General features: G+C 60.3%; 1 protein-coding gene across 6 annotated transcripts; it reads right to left on the bottom strand.

Moving 5' to 3' along the window:
• Positions 1–251: 251 nt before the first annotated feature.
• PTH1R (parathyroid hormone 1 receptor) lies at positions 252–25,257 on the bottom strand. Of its 6 annotated transcripts, XM_053898134.1 has the most exons (16): positions 25,117–25,257; positions 22,845–22,900; positions 20,389–20,511; positions 9,820–9,922; positions 7,769–7,903; positions 6,052–6,162; positions 5,830–5,948; positions 5,580–5,674; positions 5,190–5,385; positions 4,531–4,684; positions 2,936–2,996; positions 2,530–2,596; positions 2,160–2,254; positions 1,399–1,540; positions 1,240–1,281; positions 252–734 (listed from the first exon to the last, which is right to left on the bottom strand). In XM_053898134.1, exons 3-16 carry the CDS (start codon positions 20,461–20,463, stop codon positions 357–359), a joined length of 1,773 nt encoding a protein of 590 aa, XP_053754109.1. In that variant the 5' UTR covers positions 20,464–20,511; positions 22,845–22,900; positions 25,117–25,257; the 3' UTR covers positions 252–356. The 6 variants fall into 6 exon arrangements, with proteins under 6 accessions (XP_053754109.1, XP_053754110.1, XP_053754111.1 ...); XM_053898135.1 differs by lacking the exons at positions 22,845–22,900; positions 25,117–25,257 and adding an exon at positions 21,552–21,769; XM_053898136.1 differs by lacking the exons at positions 20,389–20,511; positions 22,845–22,900; positions 25,117–25,257 and adding exons at positions 10,802–10,922; positions 11,445–11,565.
• Between the last annotated feature and the right edge of the window lie 12 nt (positions 25,258–25,269).

Here is a 25,269-nt window from a genome sequence, read left to right as displayed (position 1 = left end):
TGGCAGGGAAAGGTTGGGGCCCCGCCCCTGCATGGCTCCGCCGGGTCCCTGTGTGACCCCAGCAAACTCCAGCCACTGTAGGCCTCTCCCAGGTCTTTCCTGCTCCACTGTGCCTGTGGCCCCCAGAGTCCCTCCTGAGGTGACACCCATGAACTTCTCCGATGCTCCTGCCCCTCCCCTCCCAAGTCCCCAGTTCAGACCACAGGAAGCTACACGCTGCTTCCTTTTCCCTTTTTTTTTTTTTTTTCCTGTTTTGTCTTCCCAGCCCCAGCCCTGAGTGGGCAACCGTCCAACCACCCGTCTCTTGGTCCGTCTGTCGCTCCTCATGTCCATGGGTCCCACCCTCAGGTCCCCCGTCACATGACTGTCTCCCACTCCTCCTGCAGCAGGGCAGGTGGCCGCTCCGGCGCAGAGGCCTCCTCGTCCAGCCCCGAACAGGAGCCATTGAGGAACCCATCGTCCTTGGGAGCAGCCACGGCAGGTGGTGTGGTCTGGAGGGCCGGGGCTCCCGGTTTGGTGTGGCCGGGGAGCGGGGGGTGGCCGTTGGTGGTGGCGGCGGGCAGCAGGCGGGGGCTGAGGGGCAGGCCGAGTCCCGTGCGGGGGCCTACGTTGGTCACACTCGTGTGAGACACCATCGGGCCGTAGCTGTAGCTGCTGCTTCCGCTGCGTGCCTTCCGCTTGAAGTCCAGTGCCAGTGTCCAGCGGCTCCAGGATTTCTTGATCTCAGCCTGTACCTGGGGTGGTGGGAGGAGGGCAGGACGTCAGGTAACCCCTCTGCCGCATGTGCCCCCCGGCCAGGCCCAGCCGTGCCCTCCTCCCTGCCCCTACAACACTCAGCACTGAATAGAACCGAAGGCACGGGATATCACTGGAAAATTCCAAGGCCAAGTAAAATCCCGTCATCCTCAGAACATGGTGCCTGGCTTCAGGCAGCTGACACGCCCAGAGTCTACAAGGCTCAAATGGCCCCAAGGGTGGCTGAGTTGTTCAGTCTGGATTACGGAGATTCAACTGTGGGCTTGGGAAGACACTGGCTATGCCAGAGATCGAAGAGCCCACAAATCCTAGGACGTCCCAAGCCTGAATCATCTGGAAAGACTCTGCTTTCACAAATGTTCTCGGGGATGTTCTTGGAGGAACATAGGAGGAGCCGAACAGAAGAATGGAAGGACAGGACTTGGGGGGCCCCTGGCGCTTTCCCGTTCTCCCTGCCTCGTACCAACGTCGCCCACCGCTTACCTCGCCGTTGCAGAAACAGTATATGATGGCGACAAAAAATCCCTGTGGAGAGAGGCACGTGGGGTCAGGGCCCGGAGGCCGCATCCAGGGAGGGTGGGAGTGGACCCTCCTCCGCTGCCCTCCCCACCTTCGGCCGGGCCTTGGGCAGGGCCTGCGCACCTGGAAGGAGTTGAAGAGCATCTCGTAGTGCATCTGGACTTGCCAGAGCGTCCCTGAGACCTCGGTGTACGGCGTGGCCATGAAGACGATGTAGTGGACGCCAAAGAGCGGCATGAGCACCAGCGTGGATTTGAGCAGCTTCCTGGGCCAGCAGGGCACGCGGGTCAGGAACAAGCCCCTTCCCCTCAGTAGGCACGGTGCCGTCCCCACCCGCCAGCCCTAGGCTCCAGGCTTCGGGAGCCACTACGGGACCTGAGGCTCGGGCCAGGGTGGAGCACAATCCAGTTAACCTGGGACAACCACCCTTCGCTGTCTTGGCAGAGTGTTAATAGGGCCCTTTGGTGCTTGCACCTGCCGGTCCCCCTACTGGCACACACTCATCTCCGCCCCCCCCCCCCCCCCCCGCCACCCCTGCCTTCCTTCTTCATCCCACGGCCCATTCCTCAGGTCTTAGCTGAACCACCGCCCTCTCGAAGCCACCCACGGCCCTCAGGTCCCTCAGACTTGAACGATCAGCTCTTTAAGGAGAGGTCTGGGTTTGTCTCACCCTTGCAGACCCCAGCTCTAGGGCAGGGCCTAGCACCGAATGGCCCAGGTTGGCTCTGGGGTGAGATCCCTGGGGCCAGCCAGGGAGTCAGGAGCTGGGTTCTCCCCCTGACACAGGCTCACTCCTGGAGCCTCTGTCTTTGCTTTTTCACATGGTGCCGGGGTCTGATGACCCCTGAGCTCTGAGGAGCCGGGGTCTGCCGGGCACAGCTCACCGGTACTGCTGCCGCGTGTCGCACCGGCCGGCATTGGTCTCCCGCAGCTTGGTGGCCAGCACCCGGACGATGTTGATAAAGAGGATGAAGTTGAGCTGTGGGAGGGAGGGAGGGCTGCATCTCGAGCTGCACCCCAGCCGGGGGTGGGGGCAAGGGCCCCGGGGCACGCGGCCCTGCCCGGACTCTGCTCTGCCACTGCGTCCCCAGGTGGGCCCTTGGTTTCCCCAGCGGACTGGGGTTGGGGGCAGCTGCTTCTCAGGCCTGTGGCTCCAGTCCTGGGGTCCGGGGAAGCCTCCAGTCCCCGTCAGGGGCTGGGCACTGGGGCCTGTGGCACATACCCCCACCCGGCCCTGTTGCCACCCCTGCTCACCACGATGGAGGCCAGGATGGGCACCTGGATGATCCACTTCTTGTTCCCGGAGCTCAAGTCCCAGCACCTGGGGGAGGCCGAGGCATCAGCTCCCACCCCCCTGTTCCCACCCTGAGCCTGCCCACAGAGTGGCCCCAGAGCTGGTCTGCTCTGACAGAGGACAGCCGAGTGTTGGGTGTGGCCAGGCCTAAGGCCACCCTCACACGCTTCTTTTGCAGCAGCCTCTTGTGACCCTGAGGGGGCACCTGACTCAACGCTGGATACAAAACTGAAGCGGGGCCCACTCAGGGCCAGGGTACAGGAAGCCCCCTCACATACCGCACAGAGGAAGAGGGCTCCAGGGGTATTTCTGGCCTGTGTCAGAACCCCCCCGCCCCCGCTGGCCCCCTTCTCCACCTGGACCTACCCGGTGTTGGCCAGGCTGGCTCTCACACTGACCCACACGGCCACGAAGATGGCGGGCAGACCTGTGGGTGCAGAGGGGGCAGCGTGTGAGGAACCGTAGGTGCTGCCCACGATGTCTCCCCCCTCAGCCCTCCTCGCCAGACCCCTCTCATCCTTGAGGACCCCTAGCTTACCCAGTCACCGTCCCTGACCCCCCTCACCCTGGAGCCACGGGCTGCTTGGCGACAGAGCCACAGGCTGGCATGTGCCACTCCGCTTCCCCAACAGCCTCCTCTGAAGGCTCTAGTGCCCAGCGCCCAGTTCAGCCCTCTGCCCTCATCTTGGCTCTGCGTCTCCTACCCACACATGCAGACCTGCCGGGCACAGGGTAAAATAAGGCATCGCTGACTTCCCTGTGCCCAGCCCATTCCCCCCTGCTCTCCTCTCAAGGGCAGTGATCCGCACGGTGCGCTCTTGTGGGGAGGGGGCCCAGTGCCAGCATTCTTCTGTCCCAGCACGCCCCCCTCCCCAACACCCAGCGTGAAAGGCCCTAGCCCCCACGGATGAGACTGGATGGAGTGACAACCGTCGTTCCAGGCTGAGTAAAGTCCACAGGGGAACCTTGGTGTTCCCAGGCCCGAGTCAGCTCAGAATGCACATGGTACCTCTCAGTGAGCTCTGCCTCTAGAAGGGAGCCCAGGTTCCCACCCTCCAGCCCCTCACACTTCATTCTAGGCCAGGTGAACTCTTGGGAGGGGCAGGGTGCGACCTGGGTTTATGGTGGGAAAAAGAGCTGTGACATTCTTGTGTCATGAAGCTCTGTGTGCTCCCAATCTGTGTGTTTCCTGCCCACCCTGACACCTTCTAGCCCCAGAGCCCATGTCAGTTCCTGGAACCAGGCCCAGATCTCCCCCAGCTCTGGGGCTTGCTGTGGGTGAGGACAAGGTCAGGGTGTGGCAAGGGGCTGTGGCTGTTGACCTGAGAGCTTCTGGGTGCTGAGTGCAGGGAGGAGGGCTTCAGCCACCGGGCCTACCCCTTTGCAGTCTGGCCAGTCGCCCCAGTCTGGCCAGTTGCCCCGGAGCCCAGCCAAGCTCGGGAGCTGCCAACAATAATGGACAATTATCGGTAACTCAATCCCAGAGCCCGTGGGGGAGCCGTGCAGAGCCCCAGCAGCCCACTCTTCAGAGGGGCTGCTGAAGCTCAGATGATGCCGAGAGCCCGCCCTGGGGTTCTGGGTCATGGATCCTGCAGGCAGTGAGGGGGATCGGTAGGGAAACAGGGCTCAGGGTGGAGGGGGCATCCCAGATCCCAACCTTGGCCCTAGGGTGATCTCTGACCCGAGATCCCACTCTGATCCTGACCTGAATCTTAACTTGAGAGGACCCCCTCCTTCTCTTGGGCTGAGCCTCAAGGCCAAGTGAACCCCAACCCCGGGCTGAGCCAATCCCAGGTGAACCCTGACCCCTGGCCAAGGCCTGTTGCCTGAATCTGGGATGGGGTCAGACTCACAGAAGGGTGGATGGGATGGCATATGCTGTGTGGGCACCTGACCCTTTGACCCTGCTGCCCATGGCCCCACCCTTGCCCCAGCCCCCGCTGTCCCCCACGCCTGCCTACCCCAGCCGAAGACCGTGAAGCCCCACAGATACTTCTTCTCTGAGAAGAAGGCCATGAAGATGAGGCTATGCAGGTACAGCCCCTCCACCAGAATCCAGTAGTAGTTGGTGGCCAGGAAGTAAAGGAAGAAGGTCACAGCTACCCTGCAGCCCGCCTAGGAGAGCAGTGGTGTTAGCCAGAAGGCAGGCCTGCATGTGCAGAAGTTGGAGATGGGCTGAGGGCTGCTCATAACATAGGACAAGTGGTGCTGGTCACGAGGGCAGGAAGGGCCAGACTCTGGTCAAGGGCAGAGCTGGGGGTGCAGGGAGAGGGGGAAAGCCGTCGCCAGGGGCAGGAGGGCACTCAGGACAGTGGCAGGGGGCAATGTGAAGAGGTGGGGTAGGTGGGCGTGCTGGGCTGAGGCAGGAGTGTTGAGGAAAGTGCCGGGTGAAGACAGTCACAAAGCCCACGGCAGCAGGGGCTGGAAGCGGGGGTCGAGGGTGCCGGGTGGCTGTGCGTGGCTCACTCCAGTGGCATGGCAGGAGGAGACGGCAGAGGGGAGGGCCTAGCGGCAAGTGGAGGTGCCGGGCGAGGGACGGCAGGGTGGGTCTCGCGCGAAGCCAGAGGTGGGGAGGGGGGGAGGGGGGCGCGGGCCGCCGGTGAGAGGGAGGGGCACTCACGTAGCCAGCGGCGGCGGCGGCGGGCGGCGGGGGCGCCTGGGCGATGGCGCGCAGCTCTTCCTCGGTGAGGCGCTCGGCCTCATCGAGCGTGGCCCCCGAGTAGAGCACCGCGTCCTTGACGAAGATGCTCACGGCGCGAAGCATGAAGGACAGGAATAGGTGCATGTGGATGTAGTTGCGCGTGCAGTGCAGCCTCCTGCGGGGCGCGTGACAACACCGTGGGTGAGGGCACGGGGACGCGCGGGGGGGGGGGGGGGGTGTGGCCGGGAAGCCAGGCTGTGCGCGGCTGGCAGGGACGCCCCGCCCGGGTAAGGGGAAGGGAGGCACCGGACCTCGGCCCCACCCACGCCCACGCCCACCGAGCGCGGCCCCGCCCATCGCCCCGCCCACCTGAAGTACGCCAAGATGAGCACAGCCACGGTGAGGGAGGCCAGGGAGACAGAGTAGCCCACGGTGTAGATCATGCCCAGGCGGTCAAACACCTCCTGTGCCGGTGGGGACACACCGTCAGAGCCCTGGGACTCAGGTGGAGGGTAAGAGGCCAGTGAAGGTTGCCGGAGGAGTCAGGCCTAGCTCAGGGGTCACCAATGGGGTAGGGTGACCTTATCCAGGTCAGGTTGGGGAGGGGGAAAGCTCGCACCCGTTCACGAGTCTCATTGGTCAGGAACTTGACACACTCGCTGTAGTTGGCCCATGTCCGGTTGTGCCCAGGCACCAGTTCCCAGCTGCCATTGCGGTCACAGCGACGGTAGGCATGGCCTGCGGGTCCATGGGGAGGGTCAGGGCAGGCAGAGAGGTCTGGAGCCCTGAGCTCCAAGTCCTGGCACCCCTGTGGTCCCCACCCTACTCCAGCCTGCCTTACCTTTGTGATTGAAGTCATAAATGTAGTCGGGACAGGGCACGGCCACCACCTCACCTGGTGCCCCCAGCGGCCAGCAAAGGATGTGGTCCCACTCGGGCAGGCAGGGGCGCCCTGTGCCCACAGAGACAGACAGACAAGGTGGGGGACACCAGTCAAGTCCATGGTTAGTGACCCAGAAGAATGAACACACCTGTGGTCGCTGGCTCCCTCAGGGACAGGTGTGCCCCAGGACTGGAGAACTCAGGCCTGGAGCATTCTGGAGAGAATGTATTGAGCCTTACTACCTACTGTGCCCTGCACCCACCTGGCCTCATAGAATTCACCCACAGCCCCTGTATGCAGGTACTGGCATGGCCCTATTTTCTAGATTGACTGGTGGAGGCCAAGAGAGACAAGTGATCTGCTGAAGTCATACAGCCTAGGGCCCTGCCCTCCTCAGGGACTCAGCCCCTGGCCGGGCCTTTCTCTTTTTCCTCTACTCTTGGTCCCACCGCCAGGTGTCCCTGGAGAAGGGGAAGTTCCCAGACTAATTCCCTCAGCTGAGAATGCTTTCCGTGTGATCGTTGCCCAGGGACCATGGACAGGAGGCAGGAGGACTAGCTTCCGGTGCCAGCTGACCTCATGCAGATGTCCACCCTCTTTGTATTCCAGCTTCTTCACCGGGTAGCTGGGACTGACCATATCAGCCTGTGCTTCCACCCCCCTCCCAGACCCACCCTGAGCACCTGCTACAAGACTCCAATGATCATTCGTAGGGAAGGTATCATCCCCCCAAATCTAAGTGCTATCTGTGGGATTCTACCCTACTTTAGGGCTCCAGCCTCACAGCAGAGCTACTAAGTGACCTTGGAGGGTCCCCGGCCTCTGAATCTTCTACTTTCCACCCCCCAGCTCCCTTCTTTCCCTCTGCAGGGCTCCAGCCACAGGACTCTCCAGCCATCCTGGAAGGCTGCCTTGATGGCTGGACCCACCCCAGCCTGGTGAAAGGCTCTCTGTCCTGGGCACCATATTCCCAGCCCCGCCTGGCTAGGCCCACAATTCCCTCTGGTCCCTGGGGAGCCACAGGGTGACCACAGCCTCCCAGATGTGGCCCATCTGGAATCTGCTGCCCACCCAGCCGGTTCAAACCGGCCCTGTGGCTGCAGCCTGGGCTCTGCGTTTGTCTCTCCTTACCTTCCTGAGGGACAACACTGCCCTGCATCTTCCTCCCTCTCTTTTCTTCTCCCCTCCTTTTCTCACTCTCTCTGGCCCCGCTCCTCCGTGGCTACCATCCTCTCCTGCTCTGTGTCTATGGCCCAGGATACTATTTTTGATGGACCCTCCTCTGACAGAGTGCCAGTCCCAGTTTGTGCCTCCCGGTCCCCTGTCTGTCTCTCCCTGTCTTTGTATCTGGCCCTGCCCCTCTGTCTCCCAGGTTCTCTGTCATCTCTCTCCATGGGAGGGGCCACAGCCCTGGGGCCACCGCTGGGGTAATGTGGGACAAGTTCTCTGCCCAAATCTCCTGGGTGTCTGGGCCCATCCAGCTGCCGGCCCCCTCCACACCATACCTCCTGGGCTCTGTCTCCTCCCAGCCCCTCCCCTGCTTTCCTAAGGGAGGGGGCCACAGCCTCTTCTTTTCCACAGAGCTGAAGAGCATGAGCTCACTTGCCGGGGATCGAGCGGCGGGGTGGGTGGGTCCTAGGTGGTATCCCATGGATGCATGGAAGCACAGACATACCTCGGCGCCTGCTGCCAGTGGGCGCCTCCTTGTCCTCCTCGGACTCGGGGTAGAGCTTCCCAGATGCCTTGTCTTTCTTAGGCTTCCCTGATGTGGATGCAGATGCCCATCCTTTGTCTGATTCCATTATGTCAGCTGGAGAAATCAGGGCAGTCATGGCTATCGATTGTCCTACGGCAGGAGACCCAGGGCACACTCCTGCCTCAGACTCCCCCTTTGTGCAGTGTGGGTTCATCCCTGTCCTGCTGACAGCCCAGGCCATTGAAAGAGCTGAGGTAACAGGTGAGGAAGCGCTTTACAAACTGTAAAGTACTTGCCAGGTGCAAAGTAAGCAGAGGGTATGGAGACTGTCAACAGGAGGTTCAAATGGGAACGAACACCACGCGGGCGTGGGATCAACTAGCCGGCAGAGCAGTAAACGTGGGCAACCCACTGGCAGAGGCGGTGTCCTCCGACCCAGGAGTCGGAGCCAGAGCCTGTGCAGGAGGACGAGGCCCCACCAGGGGGCGCAGGACAGAAGCGGACGGTAGGGGTGATGTCCACGGAGAGGTTAAACTGTGAAAACGCAGCCTGGCCAGAGCATTGTGCAGCTCAGGAAGCTGGCGGTGTGGACAACAGCAAGAGTGTGCAGCTGTCAAGAGTGTTCAGGCAAGTCTACCTACCCGTCCATCCCCTGCCCTGAGATACTTGAGTTAAGGGTCCACAGGGTCCACAGAGGGACTCCAGAGACTGAGCTGGGCTGGCCTTTCTCTCCAGTAGAGAGATGTTCAAGATCTCTCTCCCTCACTGAGAAGTCTCCCTCATTCTCTGACTTGTGTCCCTTCAGTGACAGCCTGAGCAGGGCCCCTGGCCCTCCCATGTCAGGGTCTGTGGCAGCAATGGGAAGCTGAGGGCAGACGCCCCAACTGGGATGGAATGGCTGTGCCTGATCCTTGGGGCATCAGCAGGGAGGGGGTAGCAAGATGGGGTAGAGCAGGAAGAGAGGGGCTCCATCGGGAGGGGGCGGGCTGGGGCGGGGCAAGGTGCCTCCAGGCTTCCACAACTAGGAAGAGTGCTGGGACCCAAAGAGAGGGGGCCCACCTGACCCCCAAGCCCTGAAGTCACCAGGGCAGGGAACCAAGGAGTCACCAGTGGGGCCAGTGTGGATAGGGCTGTGACCAAAGAGACCAGGTGAATCCCTGTGACTGTGAGCAAAGTCCACGTGCTACAAAGTGTGTCACTGTGTGCTTGGGTCCCCGGCAGTCTGAGAGCCAGCTCCAGACAGGAAACTGTTCTTGACAGCCAGTCGGGGGGGCGGGGGTGAGGGTGGGTCTGGGCTTCTTCCAGGTCCATGAGACTGATCAGACAGGCGGCAGAGGCCCAGATGGGTGCTAATGAGCTCCCATCTTCTCTTCCAGGAAATGGACTCAGGGCAAGATAGGGCAGGAGGCAGGAAGGAAGGTGAGTGCCCCCTCTTCACCTTAGCACAGGTCCCTGGAGAGGCCGCACTGGTGGGCAGCAGCCCTCCCTACCTCAGACCAAACACCTTCTCCCGGACAGTAACTATGACTCAGAGTCCCAGGTACCCATCCTCCCCGTCCAGCCCCATGCACCCCAATTCTCCTGACCCTGGACACCTCAGCCTCGTCTTCTGACCAGGTGGCCCTCTTCAAAGATCTACTTATCTTTCTGGACCTTCCTTGGATACCTCCTCCTCCAGGAAGCTGTCCCAGCGCACCCCAGTGGGATTTGGCACCCTAGTCAGTGCCCCTGATCCTGGTGTGCTTTGCCAGATCTAAGCCTGTGGGGATGATTCGGACTGTGGCTGCCTTCATACCGCCCTAACCCTGCCACTGGAGGGAAGGCTCAGTGCATTTCAGTCTGCTGACTTTGATGACACCTGACCCACCCCACTTTGGCCTGACCTCCCCTTCCAGCACCCCCCCCCCCCTTCCCTGGTGCCACTTGGTTCCGCATCCTAGGCCCTCATCTTCATTTGGACCCTCCCTCCCTCGGACCTCGCTTCCAGACCCTCCTTCTTTGGCCCCACCTCCCTCCGGCTCCGCCCCCACCTGGCCTCTGCAGGACTTCTTTGAGCCGCTTCTGGCATTGGGCCTGGGCACGGTGCAGCAGGAAGATCTGCTCCTCTTTGGTCATGACGTCATCTGCATCCACCTACCAAGTTGAACGTCAGACTGCAGGCACGACTTACCAGCTCAGAGGCAGGTCCTACAACCATCCCAACCTCCCTGAGGGATTCCCACACCCCCCCCCCCCAACCCTTTCCAAAGGCCTTGAGTCTAGAATTTGGGAACTCTGCCTTACAAAGCTCCCATTTTACAGATGGGAATCTGCAGCTCCAAAGGGTAGGGCCTGTCCCACCAGCAGGATAAAAGAGGGAGGGGAATGTCCCCTGCCTGTCCGCTAGTGACCCTGTAGGCTGCAGCCACTGATACTCTCTGTGCAGTCTGTTCCCTAAGGGTACATGGGAAAGGGATGGAATGTCCCAGGATGGATCCTCACAGGATCCTGTCTGTTGGGGACCTGGTAGGGAGAGGGGGTGGATAAGGAGTGGTGAACTCTGGGGAAATAAACCAGCCCTGGATTCTTTCAAGCCCTAGTGCCCTGGGGGACCTCCGGAGTCACCAATTTCCATCCTGGCCCTCTCCCCAGTCACTGCTCTCTGCAGTGAATGGTGAGTGCCTCAGCCGCTCCCACCCTTGTGGTCCCAGAAGCTAGAGGACTGAGGAATTGCTGGCCAGTGGTCTGGTTGGGCGGACGCTCCCCTGCGGGCTGTGGGTGGGAGTCACCCACATCCCACTGCTTATCTGGAGGCTCCTTCCACCCAAGCCGACCCTGTGTTTTTTTCTTTTTTTAAGTGTACTTATTTTGGGAGAGAGAGCGGGAGACAAAGAGCGAATCCCAAGCACCTCTGCTCTATCAGCGCAGAGCCCGACACGGGGCTTGAACTCACGCACCGTGAGAGCATGATCTGAGCTGAAATCTCAAGAGTCAGATGCTAAACCGACTGAGCCACCCAGGTGCCCGACTGACCCTGTATTTTGACGGTGCCAACAAGAGAGTATCAGTTCCCACTGTTTCCTCTGGAATATACTTCCTTCTTTTCCTTCCAACCTGGGCACCCTGGGCACTCGCTGCCACCCACTGGGGTTCCCTGGAATCATTTTGAGGAGGAGAACAAGATCATCACGGGCATCGGGGTGTGGTCGTACCCTGAAGCTGTGTCCCCCCGACAGGGTTGGAAGCGGGTCAGAGTAAAGGCAGCATGCTGCCCTGGGGACGGCTTAGTGTGACCAAGTCTAGCCACTTCCACGAGTGGGACTCACAGAGGTTAATACATTCCCCGCGCATCCCCCTCCCCCCCCCCCAAGTTGGAGCCGGATCCCCTCAGACACCAGGACAGGGACATGTCTGTCCCCTTAGACCCCTCAGCCCCAAGAGCAGGGCTGTGTCCCCTCACACTCCACAGGGCAGAGCCTGGCTCCCTTAGACTCTCAACAGGCAGAGCTGCCGCCCCTCAGCCAACGCAAGGCAGGGCCGGTCCCTTGTCAGAGGGGAGCTTTGCAGGGCGGAGAGCCAGAGGGAGGCAGGGGAGGAAGGAGGCGGGCTGGGGAAGGGGCGGGCTGGCCGGGCGGGGCGGGTCAGGGAGCCCGGCTGCTGGGAGAAGTTAATTGACCGCGTCTCTCGGTGGCAGCAGCAACGGCTTCCAGGGCCAAGGAGTCTCCAATTGGCTCGGCCGGACTTGGGTTCCGCTGGTTTTACTTAGCGGAGCGCGTGCGCGTCTGTGCGCGTGCGCGTGAGGGGCGGCGCGGCGTCCAGCGGCCGCGCACCCACTGCGGGCCGGCTCGCGCCCTCGTGTGCGCCCTTGTCTCTTTGCGTTCTCACGTGGGGACTGTCCCGCATGCATCTGGGACGTGAGCCTCGGGTGTCTGGGAACATGCATGTGTACATGTGTTCCCGGGCAAAGGTCCGCGTGTGCGCCCCTGCAAGTGTGTCATGCGGCGGTTCCTTACGGGGGGGGCGGGGGGCGGGACGGGGGCGACTATCAGATGTCCGTGCTCCGTCTCTGCAGTCTGAGTTGGACCCTGAGATCTCCGCTGGATCCAGTGCCCAGGGCACCCCGGGAAGGGCTGGGGCAGATTGTCATGTGCTCTCTAGTGGCCCCCACACCTCCTGTTTCTTCCCGGCTCTACACGCTCCTCCCTGAGCTGCAGCGGAGCAGGATGGGGCTTGAGGGAGGACAACTGGGCCTGCCCTAGTTCACGGGGCTCCAAGGTTAACCAGAAGTTCTCTTTGTGCCTCTGGCATTGGGGGTCCAGGCTCCTGAGGGGTCTGATCCCTCCCTGCATAGCTGAGCTGCTCACCCCAACCCATGATAGCACCCCTTCACTACCATTTCCATCATTACAACTGGCACCTCCATCAATAAACGCCACCACCATCACCACCAACAACCATCATCACCTTGACCGACAACGCCAACACAAACCATCACCACCCCCATCACCACCGCCACCTGCACCAGCATCATTGCCACCATGAGCACTAATTATTACCAGCAGTGTGACCGCCATGACCACCATGAGCACCATCCGGACCAGTAGAGCATCATTACCATCACCGCTGTCGCAATCCCCACCAAAGGCAACATTAGCACCACCACTGCCATCACCATTATTGCCACCAGCCCCATAACCACTGTCGGTACCACCTCTACCATTGCCTTATCCTTACTCCCTCACCGCAGCCCCCTCCCCACCCCTTCTTCTGCCCATCTCCATCTCTCTCAAGACAAACAGATAATGCCCCATCTTTTTGCCAGCTGATGGAAAGCTCCTGAGTGACTGAAGCTCCTACCAGTCCCCAAAGGCTGGCACACCAGCCCTCCTAATAGACTAGCCCACTGATGTGAGCAGTCATGGGTTGAAAACTGCCCATTTGGCAAAGCGTGCTGGCTGGGTGATGACCAGGAACTAACCACACGCTCCCTCACAGGCCCAAGGCGTCCGCTCAGCCTCCACTTAACTGCTGCTGCTTTATCCTCTCTATGGCCAAGGGGAGGTACCGCTCTTTTCTGGAGTCTGGCTTCCACGGTGGGGCTGGGGACACTCAGGAGAAGGGAGGCACCTCATGGCCCCCAAACTTCTCCATTTATCCACAGGGATGGTGGCCCCACCTCTGACCTCCCTGAAGTTGTAGGACCCATTGTCACTCAGGACTGCCACTGCAGCAAGAACCCAAGCCAGAATCAAGGAAGCACTTTCCCAAGGAAAGGAGGACAGTTCCATGCCAAGTTCATTCCCACTGCCCTTGAGTACACTCCCCTGCCCGCAGTGCCCCCATTCGTCCCTCCCTCCAGCTGTGCCCTCTCCTCATCCAGGGACATTCTGCTGGCCACCACTGGACCTTGAATCCCACCTCCACCACTGATGGGCTCTGTGTCTAGGGAAGTTGCTTAACCCTTGTGCCTCAGTTTTCCACCTGTGCGAACAGGGGGATGATAGGGCTGTCGTGAGCATTCAGTGAGGTACTGCATGGACAGCCTGGACAGGGGTTGGGTCGGGGCCGAGCTGGTCGCTATAACTGCTCCCGTTAGCAGCGCCACCACCGCCAAGTCGTGGCTCTCCCACTTGCTATGGGCTCCTCTGCTGCTGGGCACTGCAGGTGGCTCCAGGCTGGGGACCTAGAATGGCAGAGGGAGACCGAGTAGATGACTAAGTCCAGGGACCCACAGTGAGGGGTGGATGGGAGGCGGGACTCCAGAAGGCGGGGGAGGAGGAAGTACAGGAGGGCCTGCTGGGTGAAGTGTGCCTGGTGAGTTTTTGGGGCGATCCAAGCTGGATTCCCAGTAAGATTGCAAGTCACTGCAAGGCCCCCCAGGCTTGGGCTTGGTGGGTAACAGGGTCCTTCATCTGCCTCTGCCCTGACTGAGGAGGCCTTACCTCCCGAGTGTGAAGGGGAAAGCGAAGGCAGATCGATTTCCCCTCCTGGCCTGTCGACTCTGTCTGCTCCTCCCTCCCCGGACCTAACCAGCCCTTCTTCCCCTTTCCCAGCAGAGTTCAGGTCTTTCTGGCCCAGCTCCTGGTACGGGGGACTCACGCTGGCTCAGTTTAAATAAACTGAGTGGGGACTCAGTTTAGATCTAGAGTACTGGCAGATCTTGGGTGTCAGGGGTGAGGACTGAGGGACCCAGGGATGGATCATAGCCAGGGGTCACCCACCAATGAGGGGGCCACCCAGCCCCAGCACCAGGTGCCCCAAATCCCCCCTCCCACATCCCTCTTATGGTCTGGAGTCAGGGCTGACTTCTCCTGACCTAACCGATATACGGCTCGGCTTCAGTGCCCCTTGCTGTAGCACACTCCCCATGGTGGACCCCCCGACACAGAGCCTTCCTCTGTGCACATGTGTGCACGATGTGCAGTTTGTGAACACGCAAGGGGTGGGGTGATGCCCTGACTTCAGCCCTGAGCTGGAGGAATAGGGAGAGGGCAGCCTGGGAGCAATGAGCTGGTGTCTGTGGGGCTCCAGGCAGGGTGCAGGTGGAGGCTGGAAGCCAGTATGTTATTTACAAACATAGAAGCTGCTGTCCCAGGGAGAGACTAGTGTGTGGTCAAGAGGCCCGGATGTGTTTCTCATTTCCTGAGTTCAGAAGCCCAGACGAAGAGAAAAGGCCATCTGCTCATTACCCCTCCCCTGGGGTGGGGACGGGGTGGGGGGGAGCAGTTCCTTCTACCTGAGCTCCCAGAGAAGTCCCACTGAGGACAGTCTCCCAGTTGGGGATGAGCGTCCTCGTGTGGTGGCAGTGGGGGTGGAGGTGAGGACGGGGAGGCCAGGGGTGGTGATGGAGGTGTGACGGTGACAGCTGTGGTGGAGAGAGCCAGTTCCATGCCACTGACCAAATGAGGGCCACTCCTCTCAGCTCCTCTCCTAACTGCCAAATTCCACACATTTGCTGTCTGTGATCCCAGACATGCCTACATTCTCCTCCAGGCAAAACTAAGAAGGAAATACAAGGGCTACTTCTTCAGCTGCCGACACCCCTGCCTTTGGGAAAGGGGCTTCTTCCACTGAGTGGTGTCAGACTCGAGATGTCCTCTTGGGTCATCTCACCCATCCCTCTGCCAGGGTTCGCCCTGGTCCCGTGGGGGAAGGCGGCTGTCGGCTTCCTCATCACCTCTAGAGAAAGCAGACCTGCCTGACATCCGTCTAGCCCCTCTGCCTATTGGCACCCACCCCGTTGCCCGTGGAGCTTTATCTACATCTCCTTTATCTTCCACCACATCCCCATCTGACAAATGGGGACACTGAGGCCGAGAGTCACAGTTAAAAAGAAGAGGGCCAGTCTGCTTGAGGAAGCACCAGGCCCCATGGATCCTCTAGCGCAAGCCTCAATTCCGGCTTTCCAGAGTCCTTCTGGATTCTACCTCTTGCTGCACCAGGCAAGAGCCTCCCAGCAGAGGCTCCGAGGCAGAAAGGTAATTCAGGGGTGGGGGCAGACAGAGGCGACCACACGGCGATGGTGTTGGTGATGGCATCTTGTGCTCGGCTTTAATGGGACAGAGGACAGTTGTGCCCTGGTGTTTGGAGCGAGGAGAGCTGTACCTCCACAAAAGCCAGGAGGGGAAAACCTTGGCTCACAGGAGACCCCCTCGTGACCTCCTGGCCTTCCTGCACCTCTTCTCCAGGTTCCACTACTGGGACCTGTGCTGGCACCCCTCGATATCTCCCGTGCCAGCTGGCTAGGGACTGCTCCCCGCCCCTTGCTGCCCTCTGTCTGTCCGGCTGGCCCGAGCAGGCTGGGACGGGCTCCCTGCCGGGGACACTCCTGCCCCGCCACCGCTGACAAGTGCTGACTTTTCCTCCCCCTCTCCAGGCCTTCCTGAACAGGCTGCCTGTGTTCAGGGCTGGGAGGGGCTGGGGGGGGGGGAGGCACTGTGACGCCTCTCATCCTGGCCAGCGTGGACGCCTTCAGGGCAGGAGGTGGGATGGAACCTGGGATGGCGGAGTTGGCTGCTGGACCCGGTGGATCTTCACAGGCGGCCTCTACCCGGCCCGGAGGACCAAGGCCCAGAAGGATAGTACAGCCTAACTTAAGCGTACGCCTGGTCAGCAGAATAGGATCCACCAGCACTCACCTCCGCTCAGGCCGGTCCCAGAGTTGGGGGTCTTTAGGGTTTGGAGGTTTCTGGTGTCTTTGCGAGTCTGAGGGGGGCTTTGCACCCTCTCTCAGTCACATGGTATTTTGCAGACAATTTCAGGGGTCTGCAAAAACCCCACCCCACCCTTTCTTTTTCCTAGGGACTCTCTCTCTGAAAGAGCTGCTTTCCTGATGCGGTGGCTGGACCAGGGAGTGTCCCCAGAAGGCCCACAACAGGAATCTGGGGGAGGCCACTTGACGCCTCATTAAAACATTCCGAAGAAAACCCAAGTTCCCGGGAGGGCTCGGCTCCCCTCCTCCTGCTCTGTCCACAGGCCGTTCCCAGAGCTGGGGTGTGTGTGTTGGGGGGGGGGGGGAGGTGTTTAAGGGCAGGTGATATAAAAAGCTTGAACAAATCAATACAAAAAAGACAAATGAGCTATGGAAAGAGGAGTGAGTAATGGCTCTGTGCAAGCTCTTAGAAGAGGGACAATAGACCAACGTAAAGTCCTAAAGCTTATGGGTAATTGGCAAATTAAAATGACAAGACGCACCATTTTTCACCTATCAGAATGGCAAAGGTGAAAATCCTCATGCCTCCCCCGTGAGACAGAGGGTGTTGGGGAGAGACCCTCCTGGTCCCTCCTGGTATTGTGAGTATAAACTTGCACAAGCTTTCTAGAAGCCAGTTTGGCCATGTCTATTAAGATAAAAAAACGTGAATGTTCTCAGACCCAGCAATGACAGAATCTAGAAATACCCTGTGGAGAAATGGTCACACGGGGCCACGGGAGGGCGTTTCAAGGAGCTCCTCTGCCCCCCCATCTGGAATCTCACACACACACACACACACACACACACACACACACACACACACCCCTATGCAGAAAAGATCTAAATATACATTTCTGGGGACTGCTTAATGCATCCCAGATTTTGGAATACTATGCACCATTAAAAAATAGATTTATGTTTCCTGGCAAGAAGATCTCTAAGACATACCTTTATGCAAAAAAATGCACATGGCAGAGCTTTACCTACAAACAGACACCATTCATTTGACAACAAGCAGAAAACGACAGAACAAAACTGTCTGCTTTATATGTACACAAAAAAGTACCTTTTGGAAATATACAGGAAAAGGTCTGGGAGGACACCCACAGACCCAGACTGTTAAAAATGATCTTCTCTAGAGGGGGCCCTGGGGCTTGGGAGCCATCAAGGGTGAATTCTGTTTACTCTGTACTATGTGACTCTTTTATAAGAAAGAACATATTCAAGAATCAGTTGTTCAATAAAAAAATTTTAAAAAAGTAAAATAACAAGGATTTTATGGAAGGAAGGAAGGAAGAAAGGAAAGAGAGAGAAGGAAGGAAGGAAGGGAGGAAGGGAGAAAAAAAGAAAGAAAGAAAGAAAGAAAGAAAGAAAGAAAGAAAAGAAAAAGAAAGAAAGGGAGGAAGAAAGAAAAGGGAAAGAGGGAAAAAAGAAGGAAAAGAAGGAAGGAAGGAAGGAAGGAAGGAAGGAAGGAAGGAAGGAAGGAAGGAAGGAAAATTAAATAACCCACAGTGGGACATGGGGATCTTGCTTTGGAGGAAGAAACTTGGTGCAAGAGTCTGAAGATGTGGGTTCAAGACCCACCTCTGCCACAGATTCACTGCCTGAACCTCAGGGCCCTTTCCCATAAAATGGGCTGGTGAAAGGATGGAATGAGAAAACATTTGTGACAGTTTCTAGCTCTGAATCTGAGGACAGCCATTGTTCAACACGTGGTGGTTCCTTCCTGTCTTTAAAAGAGGGTCCATGGCCACACTGGCTCTGGAGCAGGCTAGGAGGGCTCACCTGTACTCCCACCCACCACAGCCCCTCCTGGGTCTGACCCTGAGGTCGCATCACATCTCTGCACTCAAGGCCTGCCCCCCATGCTGACCTGCAGTTTCTCTTTCACATGTCCTTAGGATGAGGCATCCCCAAGGATGCCTTTGCCCCCTACTCACAATCCATGGGTCCGTCCCTTCCTCCAAAATCCACTCCACCTGACCCCCAGCTCGCGGCTACTATTCCCCGTAAGGCACAAGATGGACCAGCTGAGTCTGGCCATAGCCGATGTCCTCACAGTGGGGCGCTTTCTGGCCCCCCAAACCTGAGGTCCCTGGGAGCCCACTTCTGGGACTGGCTAGGCAGGCAGCATGCAGGTTTGGTGACGGGAACTATTCGCTGAGTTTGGCGGGCTTAGTGGGCCACAGCACGGATCTGGGTGGGAACGGTCACCCCGGGGTTCAGAAGAAGAAACTGGCAGGCTGTCAGTCTCTCGCTGGCTCCAGCTGAGCCCAGGGGGCCTACAGGGTATTGGGTGACGCTTGGGCCACATCCTCTAGACCTAAAACCTAGAAGGTCTTTGGGAAGGTCCAGTGTATACACAGTCCTAGTATCCCACCACTGCTGTCCCGACAAGGTCTCAGGGCAGACCCAGCCAGGGCATCCCTCCTCCTGCCCTACCCTCAGAACTGCATCGGGGCTAAGCCAGGCCGATTCTCTGCATGTGCCTCCACTTCCCCAGAAAGCAGTGAGGGGCCCTGGGGACCCATTACCCCCTCCCCACAGAGACACAGGGCTTGGCACCAGGTTGGCATGCAATAAAAAATGGTCATATTGATTGCGTGATTCAGATTACTTTAAAAATGGGAACAATAACAGAACCTTTTTTAGAGGGTTGTTGGAAAGATTAAAGTAGTTAATATTGTAAAGTGCTTAGAACAGTGTCTGGCAAGAAGAGAGTGCTACAAAAGCATCTATTAAATAAAAATAAGAAACAATAGACCTGGGTGCACATGTGCTCACAAAAGCACATGCACACATATGCACAACCACGTCCCTGCAAGTGATGTGCAGACCCAGCTTCAGACACATGTGAGTTCACACGCGTTTCAGACACACACTCACGGGGACCTGGAGAACAGCATGCCCCGAGTCTGGGTCAGCCCTGCTCTGACACACAGACATGCTCTCAGGACACTTACACCCACCCTCCTGTCTACCCCATATATGTGCACACAGACCGCGGGCTGGCTCTGCACACAGCCTGGAAGGGGCCCTGGGGACCGTGAGCCTGGCCCAAGGGGGTGTGGGGAAACAGCTCTGGGCCCTTGCATTTGTCTCCGCACGAGTCTGAGCCTCGATTTCCCCCATCTGCAAGTCCTCCTATGGGGTGAGGTGTCTGGCTTTGAGGAGCCAGAGTTAAGAGGGCGCGGGCACCAGGGAATGGAACGTGCTGAGGCTCCCAGAGGAGAAGAGAGCCTCAGATCAGGGGATTCTTAGCTAAACAGTTCTTGCTGTTTTTTTACAGATGGGGAAACTGAGATGTGGAGGATGGCCAAGGTCACATGGGCATTAGGCAGCTGGAGGAATCTCAGAGCTCTTGCTTTCCCGATGAAGGTTCTGCCTGGGTAGGGAGCTGGTCAGGGGGGAGGCAGCTGCCTGCCTGCCTGCTTGTCTCTCTAGAAGGCAGATGCCCCCACCGGGGAGGTACCAGGGAGGCAGCAGGGGCCTTGAAGTGGGACACACAGGCGGACAGTCTCCTCAGCAATGAGCTAGTCTCCCGGGACAGGGCTGCTGAGGCATCTGACCGACTCCCCGGGACCTAGCACCCAGACTCTGGCCCCGGACGATGATGCTTCCCTCCTTGTCTCCGGCTCTTGGCCTCCGCCAGTGCCTGCTTTTCTGTGCTATTGTTGGTCTGTCTGCTGCTTCTGCTCTGGGGAGCCCTCATCCCCACCCCATCTGTCTCTCTTGCCCATCTCCCAGCCTGTTTCTTCTTCTCCCTCCGGTCCCCTCTTGGCCTCTGCTCTGTCCCTCACTCACCAGAGTCCCCCTCCAGCACGATTCTCCTGGAGAAGTGTTCTGTGAGGTCGGTCTCCTTCAGGGGACCTCCATCCTTCCTCCATGCCACACACACCGCCTCCCTGGGCAAGAGCGTACGCGGTGTGTGCACGCATGTGATTGTGAGAGCTGGAGGGGACCCCTAAATCCTACCCCCTGCCTGGTTGGTTCTGACCTCAGACTCACAGCCCCGTGTGCTGGACTGCAAACAACATTTGCAGAAAACAGAGGCCCTGGAACAAAGTCTGTGGGACCCTACCTTAGGGCCAAAGCCCGGGCTACAGCTAGATCACATTGTCATCTCTGAGGGAGACACAGCCACGGGAGTGGTGCTCGCAGAAGCAGAAGATAGGGGAACCCCAACCATAGATTTCCAGACTTGGGACCCCAAACCCAGCCTTCAGAAATTAGGAGACCTTAGGCATCTGACACCAGGTCCAGACACCCCAGAGACAGCAGGCACCCAGGATCTCGGGTCAGAGAGGACGCTCACCCAGAGTTCAGATTACTCAGGGAACCTAAGACTCTGCGCCCCGGTCGGACCCACCCCAGGGACCGCAGAGCAAGCCCGCAGCCTGTCCTGGAGTGCGGGTGAGGGACTTACCAGTGCGTATGCGGAGCTGAGCACCGGGCAGCAGAGCAGGAGCGCCAGGCCGGGCGCGATCCGGGCGGCCCCCATCGCCACCGCCTAGGGCCCCGTCCCTCGGGGCAGCCGCCGCCGCCGGCCCTGGTGGTGGTGGTGGTGGGGTACAGAGCTGCGTCAGGCCGGGCTGCCCCGCCCACGCCCGGGCCTAGGGGACCCCGGAGGCCCGGCGGCCCGAGGCCCCGGGGCCCGGCGCGGGGCCCATGCGCCGAGGGCTAGCAAGCGAGCGCAAAGGAGAAAGAGAGGGAGGGAGGAAGGGAGGCAGCCGGGGGCCGGGCGGGCGGCGGGCGGGCGCCGAGCGCTGCGGAGCTGCCCGTCTGCCTCGGAGCGGAGAAATCACATCCATATGGCCGGGCCCCCCGCCCCCGGCCCGCCCCCCGTCCCCCCCACCCCACCCCGCGCCGCCTTTTCTTTCTTTCTTTTTTTTTTTTTTTTCTTTTGGGGAACTAGGAGCTGTGGCTTCGCCCCACGCCCAGTGGGGGAGGGGTCGGGGGAGGGGTTGGGGTCGCGGTCTGCGGGGGGCGAACCGGGCTGTTATTTTTAGCTCCGCGGGCAGCGCAAGGAGGGGAGGTGGGGCGGGGCGGGGGGCGCGTTTCGAGCCGCTCGGGGCGTGCAGCTTAGGGACGCGATCCCAACTTTGCAACCACATTGAGCCCTTCGGCGATCGGGCCGCCGGCTCCCTGCCCCTCAGCCCCCTCGGATCCCCATCCTGTCCGCCGCCGCCTCCCGTACCCTCTCCCCATCCTGGGCCAGAGCCCCGCCTGCGCCCGCGCGGCTGAAGCACGCCTGCGGCCGGGACGCTCTGCCTGTCGGCCTGTCTGTCAGTCCGTCTCTAGCTCCCCCAGCCTTGGCCTCCGTTCTTCCAGCAGCCCCGAGCTCCGTTTCGGTCACTCCCTCGCTCCCTCCCTCCCCTCCCCCTTCCCTCTCTCTACGAAAACATTTGCAAGTTTCCAAAAAAGCCACCGAGCCGAGCGGCGCGGGGCCGCCGGCTCCACCGGGCTCCGAGGAGGCGCCGCCGACTGACACCGAGACGGCCCAGCCCGCCCGCCCCGGCCAGGCCCGGCGTCACCCCTACCCAACGCCGGCCCCCCTCCCCGAGGCGCCGGCCCCCGACCCCGACTTACTCCGAGCGCGCCGCCGCGGCCCGCGCCTAGCCATGGATGTCGGGGACCCCCCGACAGCCTCCCCAGGACAGCGCCCCGTCCGCGGCCCCGGGGGCACTTCATGGGGCTCTCGGGATCCCCTCTGGCCGGCCTAGCCTCCAGCGCCCCCCGCCCGGCCGCCGCTCGGAGCCGCCGCCCGCCGCGCGCGTCCCTCGCCTCGGCGTCTGCCGCTCCCCCTCCCCCCCGCGGCCGGGCGCCTCTTCCCTCCCCCGCGCCCTCCCTGGGCCTCTCCCGCCCCCGCCCCCCCGCCCCCCCGCGCCGCCTCCGCCACGGGTGTGCGGAGCTGCCGAGCCGAGCCCGCTGCCCCTGCCCCGGGACGTCTCTCTAGAGGCCGCGCCCCGGGTCGCCAGCGGCGGGATGTGAGTGTGGAGGGGACGGGGCCAAGGGAGCCCTGACATCGGGGCCCGGGAACGTAGCCCGCGACGCTGCCGCCGCTTCATTCTCTTCTCCGGGAGGCACAGAGGTTATTTTTTCTGATCGGCCTGCCCGGGCCCGTGAACAGGGACCCTCAGCCGCGAAGCAGGACCTCTTCACGGGAGGTACCCCGCGCGCCCCCGGCCGCGGCGCTGTCTGTTCGCCCGCGGGACTCCCGCTCGGGCTGCACCGGGGTCCCTGGGGAGGCTGCCGGGCCGCCAGCCCCGAGCCTGGCTCGGCCGCCACGGCCCTCCCGCCCCGCCCTCGCCTGGACCCCCGGCCTCGGGAACTCCCTAGTGGGTAGGTCCGCTGTGCTCTAGACCCGCCCCCGCCCCTGCCCGCGTCTCGGGGCTCACGTCCCTCTCCCACCCTCCCCGGTCTCTCCCCGGGTCCGGGTCTCTCAAGAGTCTCGACCCTTCCAGACGCCGGCCCGGCCTCCACCCCTCCAGCTCCGCCCCTGACTCCACCCCGGGAGGCTCCAGGCCGCGAGACCCGGGGCTCGGCCGGGACCCCCACTCCGGAGCCCCGCGTCCCTCTCCACCCCTTCACATCTCCAAACACTCCAGGCGGGCTCTGGTCCACTGGGAACCCCCAACTTGGGGGAAGAGCGGGATGAGTCTGTGGGGGCGGGGTTACGAGCTCATGCCCGGGAGGGGACGCTGTAGCGCCGAGAGGAAGGCATCTCGGACCCCAAGCCTGCCACCTTTCAGTATCTGGCAGGGAAGCCGAGGTGCTGGGGAGGGCCTGGGACGCCTGGAGCGAATGGCTTTAGGGATGGCTTGGGGGAAGCTGCCCTGGGAAATACCTGAGTGGAGTGGCAGTCCCTGCTTACCCACTCACCTGTTGTATATCCTGCGCAGGACGACTTCCTGCTGTCTGGGCCTCAGTTGCCTCATCTGTAAACCGAGGATTTGACCAGCTGATTCAAAGGGCACTTTTAACTTTACTGTTTTCGTGCTGCAGAGGGTGGGTGGCCAGACCCATGGGGTCTGTAAGCTTCCCAGACTCAGCCTGTGGAAATGGAGCTCCTCAGAGCCCCCAAACCAGCCCTGGCCCCCCCACCCACAACATTTCAGGGATGGCCCCTCCCCCCATGTGAATGGATCTGCCAGTCTAAACCCTCAGACTACTGGAATCCAGCTGCAACCAGCCTTTCTGTCAGCCCACCCTTCTTCAGACCCAAACCCACCCATCTTCCGTACTGTATGCACAGCTGTCTTCCTATGGGTCTGTGGCCACATCCTCCTCTGTATCCCACTACCCTCAAATTTCTTGTCCTGGTGATTAAGGACTATGCTGTTTGAGGCAGTTTCCTCCAGAGGTGACTTTCCCCAACAAGTACTGTCCCCTAGACTCCTGGCCTTCTCATGCTCACTCCCCAGCCCTCGGCCTTTATAGTTTACTGTGCTAGGATCATGCTATGCCTGGTGTAGAGAACATCCCTCCCTCCTTGTGACACCATCTTCTCCATTACTGGGGGGCCGGTGGGGGGAGGGGCTGTGATTTGGGAGCTGCCCCCTATGGTGTGTGGGTTACTTAGGAACAGGGACAGAGAGGCCCAGGTGCCCAGAGTGGGTACCTAAGGAACCTTTGTGCTTCTTCAGGGTGATATTTTGATAGTCTCACTTTTATGTCTCTGTTCCTAAACCATTCTATTATGTTTTATGGTTCTATGGCTGACCACCCCTGCCCTGTGATAGGAAAAGAACATTCATGGAGGGATTGCAGGAACTAGGGGCTGATGTAGGGAGGCCTTAGATCTGACACCAGAAAGCTTGAGACTGGGAAACAAACAATATTTGTACTCGGGAGGACCGGGGTGGGCTGTGGGTAGGGCTGCAGAGAGGGGTCTGACGGGCGGTGGGCCCCTTAAGGGCGTTCCTCTAGCCATAACTCCTGTGCCTCACCCCAGAAGCCCTTGCTGGATATTCCACCACTGTGGGTGAGGCTGATCCCCTAAGTCACCTTTAGGCCTCTGGTTAAAGTACCACCATGGGGATTGGGTGTCACACATTAACTGGTAGCACCCGCCTGCCTGACAGAGCCAGCCTGCCCTTTTTGATAGGCAAGCCCCAGGGCCCCAGGGTCAGTTTCTGGTCAGTTTCAGTGGTTTGAAAAGGTCTGGTTGGGGGGGGGTAGGGAGCTGCCTTTAGGGATTCCTGCCTCTGATGGGGAAGAGCCAAGATGGTTACTGGAGCTCAGAACTGGAGCAGAGACTGGACTCCGGCCCAGTGACCCTAAACTGGATTCTGCTGCTGCCATTGCTGCTGTGAGTAGGGCTCTGGCCAAGCTACACAGACCCTAGGGCCACGGTGGGCACCAGACTCAGGAAGGAAAGACAGAGGCTCAGCTCTTAGCTCTTCAGCCTGGCCTCACTCCCTCAGAAAACCCCTTGTCCCATTCTGGGAGCTCTGTGGGAAAACTGGCCTGCAGACCCTCAACACTTCATCCCCCAATCCTAGCTCCAAAGTCAGCTTGAATCCCAATCTCAACCCTGATCCCAGACTGAGCTTTATCCCCCACACGGAGTCTTTATCCCAGTCTGACCTCTGACCCCTAGCTGAACCCTGACCCCAGGCTGAGCCTCCACCAAGCCTCAGACCTCTCCCTGGTTCCAGGCCCCTCTGGAAGTTTTTCAAGGCAAGGGGCTGGTGGGGGTGGGGATGGCCAGGCCATAAGTGAACCGAGGTGCCACTTTTACAGCCATTTCGCCTGCTCATAAACACCCCCCACCCGGATGAGTCACTGGAGGCTCCCACGGCAGCTGCTCGGGCAGCCCCCTCCCCTTGCAGCAGGAAGCCTGGTTTTCTCACCTCTCAGGAAGGCGAAGGGAGGGAAGCTGGGGGCAGAGGGGCTGGGAGGCTCTGCCCCAGGCAGGGAGCACTCCTGGGGCGCCTGGAGGAGGGGGGGGCCTCCTGTCAGAGACCCCCTCCTGCAGTAACGCCAGATCCACAGACATCTCCACGCAGGCACGCCTTGTCTGCCCCACAGCATGACACAGGCACACACATGTGCACACGCACACAAACACATGCGCTAACGCAATGGGGCACAACAGCCTTGCCGCTCCCAGCTGTGCTCGGGTCCCAGGGTTGCCTTGGACCCCACTCACCTGGAGCCCACAGGGTCTTCCGGGTAGGGCCTGGAAACACAGAGCAGACTCAGGTCGGCCATGGAGAGGCCATGGATAGGTCTGAGCTGCCTCTGCTTCAGACCTAAGCAAGGATGTTGCTGCTGGGGACAGGAAAAGGCTTAAGTGAGAGCT

The sequence above is a fragment of the Panthera pardus genome, unplaced genomic scaffold (genome assembly GCF_024362965.1).
Source record: "Panthera pardus isolate Hobbes unplaced genomic scaffold, ASM2436296v1 HiC_scaffold_8, whole genome shotgun sequence".
NCBI lineage: Eukaryota > Metazoa > Chordata > Mammalia > Carnivora > Felidae > Panthera > Panthera pardus.
Note: the sequence above shows the minus strand (reverse complement) of the source record. Positions and strands in the feature narration are given on the sequence as shown.

Bases quoted from the DNA above. Each gene is read 5' to 3' on its own strand.
- PTH1R (XM_053898133.1), bottom strand. The intron at 7,904-9,819 runs GTGGGGGCGGAG...TGATTTCTCCAG, and splicing joins AGAAGTCCTGCAGAGGCCAG to CTGACATAATGGAATCAGAC. The intron at 2,997-4,530 runs GTAGGCAGGCGT...CTGCACCCACAG, and splicing joins CTTCACGGTCTTCGGCTGGG to GTCTGCCCGCCATCTTCGTG.